The sequence below is a fragment of the Sinocyclocheilus anshuiensis genome, unplaced genomic scaffold (assembly GCF_001515605.1).
Source record: "Sinocyclocheilus anshuiensis isolate Anshui unplaced genomic scaffold, SAMN03320099.WGS_v1.1 scaffold1003, whole genome shotgun sequence".
NCBI classification, from domain to species: Eukaryota; Metazoa; Chordata; class Actinopteri; order Cypriniformes; family Cyprinidae; genus Sinocyclocheilus; species Sinocyclocheilus anshuiensis.
The window spans coordinates 95326-105685 of NW_015542495.1; the positions used below are offsets into that span (position 1 = coordinate 95326).

Consider the following 10360-nt stretch of genomic DNA (forward strand, 5'->3'; position numbering starts at 1 on the left):
GTCGTATATCAGTTTTCGAGGTTTTTGTTTGCTGTGCGCCTTTGTATCCATCTTTCGCGAAGAATGGAGCTGCGTTGGAGTGTTTGATAGTATTCTGGGTGCTGTCATATCGCTACACAATACAATTTGCAGAAAGAGAAAGCTGAAAAGGTTTTGAGGTTAATGCGTTACAAATAAATCAAGCATAAAGCTTGAGATATTATTTTAACCTGGTCAAATGTAAATGACACAGGGCACGAAACTATATTAGTTTATGTTTTTTTAAATCCATTTAACCGGACCATAGAACGGGACTCTCAAAGCCTTGACATCCGGGTATCCGGGAGACAAGTCAGTAAATTCGAGTAAAATCACAGGCTTCGCTTATCCCGTGCGAATGCACCACACGAAATTCAGATGTGGGGGGTAGAATCAAAATCACACAAGGTCCCCAGATAATACTAATCCCGTGCGAATAGGGCTTTATTCTACATTAACTATAGATGGCGGTAGTCACTGTTTAAGCATTAACCACAACAAACAAAGAAGTGAAAGCAATGGACAATATATTTTCCCAGCTCGATTTTTATTTGTTATATGCATATTTTTATAGATTATATTTAAAAATCGAATAATCTGGCATATAAAACCGATTTGTAATGCACTTGTAAGATTTATTTTAAATTAAACTTTAACTTTTAATTTTCAGTCAAACGTCACTTCCCAACCAGGAAGCGACGGCTGCAAGTAAACAGGACACGTACTCCGGTAATGCGATATTTCTGCTTTTAAATACGCTTATATGAACAACAAACGTTATTAAGAGCACATTCGGTTAACGTGTTTTGCACAGTGCTTTAGACATAAATGTCATAATGTAGGATTTAATGTAATGTATGTTTTCTTACACCTTTACAACTTGCTAACTAATTAGCTAAAGACAACAATCACCGATATGAGCTGTAAATAGTCAGTATTATCTTAAAATACCGGGCAAAAGCAGTCTCAAAGACTAACAACAAAACACGAAAAAGTTTTATTTTCATTTTATTATTTGTGCTTTCCATTGATAATACTAAAGTGTGAAACAAACATTATTCACAAACGCATTTTGGAAATGTTTAGGTTTAAGCAAACTCCAAATATTGTGAAATGCTGCTAAATGATTTTCTTCATTGCTCTTCTTTTATTTCACAGTCATAAATCTGTGTTTACTTCGCAGGTGGAGATCACATCAGAGAGTATGAAAACTGACTGACACTGATACACCATGGAAAAGTTCGGTATGAGCTTTGGTGGAGGCCCAGGCAAGAAGGAGCTGCTGGAAACCATCGAAGTGCAGAAGAAACAGCTTGTGAAGTATCAGACGCGCTTTAAAGATGTTGTCAGAGCGTACCAAAGCCTACTCAAGGAAAAAGAGGCCTTGGAAGCCAGCCTGAAGGTGCTGACCATTTCGCAGGAGGTCGATTTAAGCCAGTGTGGTCATAACCTGTCATTTGGTGGAGGTACAGCAAACGCTGAACGACCTTTGCCCTCTGACCTTGGGGATGACCGATCTTCACTTCACAGCGAAGACAGCCTGAATACAGCGGCCTCTGCTGAAACGGCCACTAGCGTGACCAGCAACAGCACTAAAGGAGACCAAATAGAGGAGGACCAAAGCTGTGCTGTAGATGGAGCCACCGCTGGGACTGTCGCAAACGCATTGCCTCAGCAATCTGAGGAGGCAAGTGGGTCTGAAAGTGGCATCAGCAGCAGCAGCAGCAGTGGATGTACCGAGCCGCCACCACCTGCAGCGGACACAGACCGCCGTATCATCCAACTAAAGACGCAGCTCTCCACTCTGACCAGTTCCTTAGCCACCGTCACTCAAGAAAAGTCCAGAATGGAAGCTTCATTCCAGGCGGACAAGCGCAAAATGAAGCAGGAGCTGGAGGAGCTGCAGGCCAGGATGGAGGAAGAGCAGAAGCAGCACCAGCTGGAGCATCAGAGCCTGCTGGAGCAGCTGGCAGAGAGCAAAGCCCGTGTCATAACCCAGCAACACGAACGGGGGCAGGAGCAGGGCGATCATGCGCTCATGCTCCGAGAGCTCCAGAAACTCCTGCAGGAGGAGAGGGGACTGAGACAGGACGCCGAACTCAAACTGGAGGATTCGCGAGAGGCGTTGGCTGAAGCCATTCAGGTGGCAGACCGAGGGATAGATTATGAAACGCAGCTGAAAGAAATCACTCAAGAACTGGAGGAGCTGAGGAAAAGCCTGAAGGCTGCAGCGGCGGAGAAGAGCAAACCTGATCCACGTGTGGAGGAGCTCCAGCAAGAGATTGCAGAGCTCAAAGCTCACTTCAACCAGCAGCTTCAGCAGGAAATCAGAAAGGTATGTTTTGAATTGGGGTTGGGCGATGTCTACAAAATTGGCATTGGACGATGTCTACAGTGAAACATCGCGATGGACGATGACATTGGGGGGGATGGGGGGTTAGGGGGTGTGCCCGAAGCGTGAATCCTTATTCAGAAAGGCACAGAAAACAAATAAGGATTGCTAATGGTTGCCTGTTAAATTACAGTAGCTACATAAAATTTCACTTTCTGTTTATTTCACCACATAAACAGAGTAAGGAGAGATGACTGAGGACGATGACGAATGATTTGCTAAATGTGTGGTAAGTACTGCCGCTAACAGAGTACGTGCGATCGCGAATCTTAAAAGTGAAAGTGAAACTAAAAAGAGATCGTGCATTCAAAAGTTTCAATGCCAGGCATAATAGCAGCTAACTCTCTCTAACTGCGAGAGAAAATATTGAAATATATATTTTCCTCCCATCTCGTATTTATTCTCTTTAGGGGTTCCGTAGTACACGTCATTTTCTTTCCGAACACGGTATTGGGTTGCGGTGGATCCGAGGTGTACGATGCTGGCTCAACATCGTGATGTCTATCAGCCATCGGCGACGGACGACGGCATCGTCTATCGGCCCAACCCTATTTTGAATATGACGTATCTTACAGTTTTGTCTTGAAATCCACATATTAGGTTTATAACATTAATTCATGTCTCCTCACTTAATTTAACAGGCTGTTTTGTTTTGCAATGTAATGCAAGTAGCACATGTAGCAGAAGAACAGATCTTTCTTCCGTATTGTGACGTACTTACATGTGAGTGAAGTGTTGGGAGGAGACTTGGTTCAGTCCATTGGTTGTTGAGGCAGATTTGAATGATTTGAATAAATTATTTGCAGTCGATTGTAAGAAAGTGATGAGGTTTAAGTGGTCTAAACCTTGTTGAGAATACATCACCAGAAGTCTTCACCAGAAGATCATCTTATGACATTTTTATTTAAAGGGGTCATATGATGCTGCTAAAAAGAACATTATTTTGTGTATTTGGTGTAATTAAATGTTTATGCGGTTTAAAGTTAAAAAAACGCATTATTTTCCACATACTGTACATTGTTTCTCCTCTATGCCCCGCCTTCTGAAACGCGTCGATTTTTACAAAGAGAAAGGAAAAAATGAAATTGCATCATATGACCCCTTTAAAATTACAAGTTAAAAAAAATAAATAAAAATGAAACATGCATGGATGAATTGTTCACAATAAGATTAATAACATGCATTTAGAAAATAGATTATAATAATAATTATGTTTTTTATAGATTGAATTTTCATGTTATGCTGACTTTAATATTGGTATCGATAAATATTAATATTTAAAGACACTAAGAATTTAAGAAATTTTAAATGTAATCAAAATATCCATTTTTATACTGTACATCATAATGTTTCATAATTACATCATAATTCTTAAATTCACTTAAAAGTATTCAAAATAATTTATTGAAGTCTTAGATTTTGAATTTACTCTTTATTAAATTATAGAATTTTGATATCAGCCATTTATTGGTTATTGGCTATAACATGAAAATAATTAAAGGGTTAGTTCACCCAAAAATGAAAATTCTGTTATTAATTACTCACCCTCATGTCAGTCCAAACCCATAAGACCTTCGTTCACCTTTGGAAAATAAATCCGAGAGCTCATTTGTTGGTTCACGTGCATTTAATTAAGATTTAGAGCTAAACTCTGAAGGATACTCACCCTCCAGGAGCAGGATAGGACACCCCTGGTCTCTTGCTAATCTAAACATTTATTCTAATTTCCTTTTTTTTTTTTTTTTGCAGGTGGCACAAGCAGATGAGCATCTCCGAGAACAGGCACAGATGGAGGAAGCACGAGTTGCCAGCCTTGAGGAGCGAGTGTCTGAGCTCTCCGAACTACTGGGTGCCTGTGAGAAGGCCAGGCAGAAGGACCAACAAAACGCTCAGAGGCTACGAGAACGTATCCTTCAGCTCGACACCGAGAACAAAACCCTCGCCATCGCAGCAGTCAACAGGTCAACGACTTCCGATCTAAACCTCGATGATACCAACTTGAACGTGGACGTGTTAAAGGACAAACTCGACAAGGTGAAGAAGTTACTCCTCCTGGCTGCACAAAGATCTCAAGACCAGAGTCTGGACATCGAAAGTCTATTGGAAGGAGAAAAGAACCAGGAAGTCTCCGAGAGCGAGAAGGCTTCAGTGCTTCACTACCAACAAGAGCTCCGGCAGCTTAGGGAGGAGTTTGAGCGCTACAAAATGAGAGTGCAGGGTGTTCTGAAAAACAAGAACACGAAAGATGGCAACCAGGCCAAAGAGTTAGAAGAAGCACGTGACCAGCTGGCCGAGCTGAAGGAGAAGTACATCAATCTTCGTATCATTTCCGATGAAGCGGAAGTCCAGCACAAACGGGACCTGGAAGAGCGGCAACAAGCGCTTGTAGTGCTCCAGCAGACCCACAAACAGGAAGTCGAGAGGCTGGAGGCTCAACACAGGGAGAACTTCTTGCGGCTTGAGGAAGAGTTGCACAAACAGAGAGATCGCACCATGGCTCTTCTTGCAGAAAAAGACCTTGAGCTGGAGCGACTCCGGGCGGCAACGGTGATCGGCTTTGGTAGCCATCAGAAACACGCTACAAATAACAGCACAGCGATGGAAGGAGGTGACCCAGAGGAAGCTGATCCAGAACAAGAAGAAAGTGACATTATCGCTCAAGCTCTAAAACTAGCTGGGCCCAATGAGCCGACTTTATTGTTGTACGCCGAACAACTGGCGCGCAAGGAGGTGGAAGTGGCTGCCTTGCGCAAACAAAAGCATCGTTTAGAGGAGGACTTGCATCAGCTACAAGGAAAGCTGATTGCTAATGGGGAGAGGCATGAAGAAGAGGTCGCTGAGCTACGGTGCCAGTTGGACAAACGTAATCGGGACCAGGGGAGAGATGGGGCCAACCTTGAGTATCTCAAAAACGTCATTTATAGGTTCCTCACGCTCCACGACACCAGAGGGCGCCAGCAGACACTCACGGCCATTTTGACCATTTTGCACTTTAGTCCTCAAGAGAAACAGGCTGTGCTAAAGCAGCAACAACACAGCTGGTGGATGGCAGGGATGAGATGATGCAAATGAGTTAAGAAGAGTGACTTTACGGTTCTACTGTGCTGAGATAAATATTCCTTTATTTTTATTGACCACTTTTTGTGTGCAGTGTGAGAAGGTACCAAATAACAGGAGCAACAATGTGGATATGTTTCCGATAATGACATATATACTCCAGCTATTGCATGACAGGATACTAAACAGTTTATGAATGGTTTGAATCCAGTGTTGGATCATGTGACACAGTTGACCTATCATTCCAAACTTCCCTTCTGTGTGTGCAACATAATATTAGATCTTGACACTGTGTTTTCAGTCTGTATCAACAGAGTTGGGTGCACCAAACTGTTGCTATTGATTTTGTATAATAACTGGAGATGTAACGTAACACTATTTGGTTTAGTTGAAAGGTTGACATTTACAGAATGGGTTATACCAAAGAAAATGCTCTTAAAAAGCTCCAACAGGCTTTTCAGAGGGAATCCAGCAAGTAATGCCTTCAGACAGCAGCACTTTTCATATATTGTCATGATGAAATCTATGTATATATTTAACACACAAAAGTAATTCCAGGGTTTTTAATGGGAATATATCATCAATTAAAAAATAAATGTAAAAATCATCAGTTGCTTTGAGTTAGTAAACATATAGCAGTTTGTATTTAATTTAAGAAGGATGTGAGCGACTTTATTATAGGTTTTTTGGATGGATTTTGGTTGGCTCTATTTTTCCCTGACATTTGATGGCTACACTGTTATTCCTTTATCTAAGCTGAATATACATTATGCTTTTTTGAGAAAACTAATTACAGATCATTTTCACAGTTGTCTTGGTTTGTCTTGTAAGTAAATTTGATCAGTCAGTCAGGTAAATGTATATTTTCAATCTTGACCAAAACAAACTATTTTGCTCTCTTCAGCATTTTATTTTATATATTATTATGATATATTTAAAAACATTTACTCTTCAGATTATGATTTGTAAAATCCATCACTCCACTGCATAAGCAACTTTATAACAAACAAAAATATTGGTTGGAATAATTATATGGCAACTATAATAAAAAAAGAAAACCTGGCAAATTGTTTTCTCTCTAATACTTCATGTTCAGATAATTATTATTATTATAAAAACTACAGTATGTTAAAGGATCTGCAATGTGAGGACTTGTTATTAGAAAGATAGGTGCTCCTTGCATAATTTAAGACAGTGGCTGAATTTGAGACAGGATACTATTAATATTTCTGCCATTTAAAAATATGAAAGAAATAAGAATAGTATGCTACTCAATAGTGGTCTTGAAGTTTCCCAACTGCACATTTTGTACGTGGCTCCATTGATACACTCAGTTCAGTTTATGAGCTCTCTACTAACGGGCAGATGAGCTGAAAGTCTTACTGCTGGTTTGTTAAAACATATTTTAATAATACAGTCCCAACCATAAAAACATAATATGGCTCTTTCAAATAAACATTTTAAAATACTGCAGAAGCGGCAAACTTTAAAGTAAAACTTACAACCATTTCAAAAAAATAATTAAACAGAAAAAGCAGCTACACAAACTACAAATGAAAAAGTAAAAATGGGCAAAGTGCAGTGCGAGGTTCAAAACTGTAAATGGCACAAATAAAAAAGAACCACCATTTCCTTTTCAAGTAAGGTTCAGGTTGGATCAAAAAAGAAATATATATATACAGACTGACTAGCTTATACATGATTGTATTGCGTATTAATGACATTGAACTCGACAATTCTGTCTAGTTTTAGATATATCTTAATCCAGAGTTTGTTAATCCAACTCTAAATAAGATTGAATCTAAATTAAAAAAAAAAACAAAAAAAAAACACCAAGACAATCAGCTTCTAACATAAAAATAGTAAAAACAGGCTAAACAATGCAGTAGAGGTGCTCCTGTGCAAAGGTTAAAGGTCAGGTAAGGTGTAAATAAATAATAGCCAAAAGCACTGCTGTGTATTTACTAATGTGCTTCTTAATGTCCCTAAATAATAACAAACAACATCACTGAAATAAAAGCATTGATACTTAATAAATAATCATAAAAGCATCTTAAACTAACAAGTCATCCATATTTATGAACTTCACTGCATATGCTAAATAAATGCTGCATATGCTAATTAAAAGTCAATTTGTTGATCCTTTTTATTAATCTATTTGACTAAATGTTGATTTATAACATAAATGCCTTGTTCATGCAGTGCTAACTGACTGCAGGCTTTAAATACTTGGTGCACGTTAAAATGTAATTTAGCAGACATCTAAAATCTAGTGTGAAGTCTAGCTGAGGACTTCAAATGATTTTAATCCAAGTATCAATGTTTTCTGTGTTCTTCATGTGTCATCTAGGACCCTGTATAGCAGCAGTATCTGTTGTTACTGTACATCCAACATGAAAGGCCTCTCAGGTAGTGTATGGGTTTACCAGAAGAAGAAATGTGGGCTGATACCTGCGCAGGACAGGTGTTATGGGTTCAAATATAGCTGGTATATTCTGGAAAGACAGTCTCGGTGTATGCATCAGTGGATCTGCTGGTCAGTGTTGTTCACGTGGGTCTGATTGTCATTGTCTGTGTAATAATGTCTGTAGATCCTCTGGCAAGGAGCTGATGATGGTCTGGATGGACTGCTCTAATCTCTCCAGGAGTTCTTCTTTAACTGGAAGCTGGTGTTTTCGAGCTCTTGTCTGGGTAGGACATATAGAAGAAGAGATAGAAGCTTCAGGCAAATGTTTTAACATAAAACACAAATACTTCACTTTTATCCCCTTCATACTCAAAAAGTGGTTTAACTCACCAGTTTCTCCCGAAGCTTCAGGATGAGGTCAACAATCTCTACTTCTGATTTGTCTTTGGTCCATGTCAGCAGATCCTGAATTGATGAAAACAAAAATTAAATGAGCCATTAAAAGAGTAATTCAACATTTAAAATGACTGTTATTATTAACTCACCCTCATGTTGTTCTGAACTCGTAGGGTTTTCGTTCTTCTGTGGAACACGAAGGATTTTGAAGAATTGTACTGGCCGCGCTTTTCCATGCAACTAAAAACAGACTGAAATTGAAGTTGTTATTCATTGAAAATCTTCAGGTCTTGATTTCTTTGGTGTGTTTATTAAAGTTCATGAGAGAAGTGGAGATGTTATTTAATCATTACTTTGCGTTATTTTTAATAACTGGTTAATCCAGTTTCAAAAAAACATTATTGAATGATTCGTTCACAAAATCTAGTCACAGAAGTTAACAGCAGACTGGGGGAGAAGATTGTAAATAACTTCAATTTTAGTCTGTTCCTCACTTTTGTTAAAAAGTTTGGGGTCAATAAGATTTTTTTTAATGCTCTTATGCGCAACAAAGCTGCATTTATTTGATAAAAAAAATACAGTAAAAATTAAATACTATTACAATTTAAAATAACTGCTCTCTTTTTAAATACATTTTCAAATGTAATTTATTCCTGTGATGCAAAGCTGAATTTTCAGTTCAGATTTTTTTTGTAACATTATAAAATGTATTTACTGTCATTTTCTTCAATTTGATCTATACTTACTAAATAAAAGCATTAATTTCTTTCAAGAAAAACAATTCTGGCTGACACCACACTTTTGAACGGTAGTGTTAGTTACATATACTATTATTATCCTTTTATGATGCTTTTGATTCAAAGCCTCTGTTTACATTTATGGCAATTGCATGAAAAAGAGCGACCAGTTCAGTTCCTCAAAAAAAATTCCTCTTTTTGTGTTAAACAGAAAAAATCATACGGGTTTGGAACGACTTGAGAGCGTATCATTTTTGGGTGAATGAATCCTTTAAACATTCTTTTATTTGCACACACATTCTGAACTGATAATAATACTAAAGATTTAAGAAGTATAGTGGTATAAGCAATGACCAAATCCAGATCCAAAATCATACTCACAGCCGCACAGATGGCCTCTAAATGAAGACATTCCACTTTCTGAGTCATCTCTCTGTGCCTGAACCGATACCAGCCATCAAAGTTTGGTGAACGGAAGAAACGCCTGAATGTCATATATAAACATTTATTATAAGCAGGATTAACAGGAAGTTTCAGTCTTTAGATCCCAAATGTCCTGGGCTGTGTTTCTCATCAAAGGAGCATAAGCCTAGATAGATTGTACAGATTATTGATGCCAATGGGTTCATGATGCTTTTGGGAAACGCAGCCCTGGCATGTTACCTGTACAGGCCTGTCCAATCTCCTTTCAGAGTTAGTTGTGGCCCTGCTTGCTCCAGGGTCTTCATGAACTCATCCTGACTGAAAAACCGGATCTGAGGAGGGGTCTGAGACATACATGCACAACTGTTTCATTGCCACTTGAATCCCAAGACTTCACTTCATATTTGAGGTCCAACATAATCAATGGAAATGGCTTATACACATCTCCTTAATCTGATTTACCAACCTTCCATGGAGACATAGATCTCTGTGGCGGCATGAGGCTTTCCAGATACCGTTCCTAAAGAAAAGAATGGGTGCGGCGCTCAATACTGCTTAGTGAATGAAATGAAACAGTAAAGCTGTCATTAAGCTCTGAACAAAGGTGTAAAAATGTTTTTAAACTGGTTACCAGCGGATGAATGAAACTCTGCGTTTGCTCCAACAGATGCCGCCTCAAAATGGCGCTCTGCACCTCTGACGGCCTTTTTTTCTGGATACCCTAAAAGTAAAAATGAAAAACCAAAGCAAGGAGTTAAACGTAATTTTACTTTAAACTTAAATGTCATTTTTCAAGAATGAACATTTGCAGCCTACCTTTAAAAGTCGCTTGATGAGGGCCTTATCTTTGTGTAGAAAGGTCTTGTATGCTGTGTATATACCTTTATGGTATAAGAGAAAGAAAAAAAAAAAAAAAAATATATATATATA

The 10360-nt window shown here is 38.7% G+C and overlaps 2 protein-coding genes across 4 annotated transcripts in view; one reads left to right on the top strand and one right to left on the bottom strand.

Moving 5' to 3' along the window:
* The first annotated feature begins 664 nt into the window (after positions 1-664).
* LOC107694160 (GRIP and coiled-coil domain-containing protein 1-like) lies at positions 665-6439 on the top strand. Its single transcript, XM_016493768.1, has 3 exons — positions 665-747; positions 1202-2353; positions 4160-6439. The coding sequence occupies exons 2-3, from the start codon at positions 1250-1252 to the stop codon at positions 5471-5473; spliced, it is 2418 nt and encodes an 805-aa protein (XP_016349254.1). The 5' UTR covers positions 665-747; positions 1202-1249; the 3' UTR covers positions 5474-6439.
* A 557-nt stretch (positions 6440-6996) lies between these two features.
* The window catches only part of LOC107694164 (protein DENND6B-like), an 11106-nt gene continuing 7742 nt past the window's right edge, over positions 6997-10360 (bottom strand). Inside the window, exons 14-21 of one of the 3 annotated variants that reach the window (XM_016493771.1) lie at positions 10247-10311; positions 10062-10151; positions 9897-9950; positions 9671-9774; positions 9389-9491; positions 8420-8521; positions 8265-8339; positions 6997-8154 (exon numbers count right to left, since the gene is read on the bottom strand). In XM_016493771.1, the coding sequence (XP_016349257.1) occupies positions 8032-8154; positions 8265-8339; positions 8420-8521; positions 9389-9491; positions 9671-9774; positions 9897-9950; positions 10062-10151; positions 10247-10311 (716 nt within the window). In that variant the 3' untranslated portion in view covers positions 6997-8031. The remainder of the gene's footprint in view (positions 8155-8264; positions 8340-8419; positions 8522-9388; positions 9492-9670; positions 9775-9896; positions 9951-10061; positions 10152-10246; positions 10312-10360) is intronic. The other 2 variants (XM_016493773.1, XM_016493772.1) reach the window with 2 other exon arrangements.

Bases quoted from the DNA above. Each gene is read 5' to 3' on its own strand.
- LOC107694160 (XM_016493768.1), top strand. From the start codon at position 1,250: ATGGAAAAGTTCGGTATGAGCTTTGGTGGAGGCCCAGGCAAGAAGGAG. The intron at 2,354-4,159 runs GTATGTTTTGAA...TTTTTTTTGCAG, and splicing joins TTCAGCAGGAAATCAGAAAG to GTGGCACAAGCAGATGAGCA.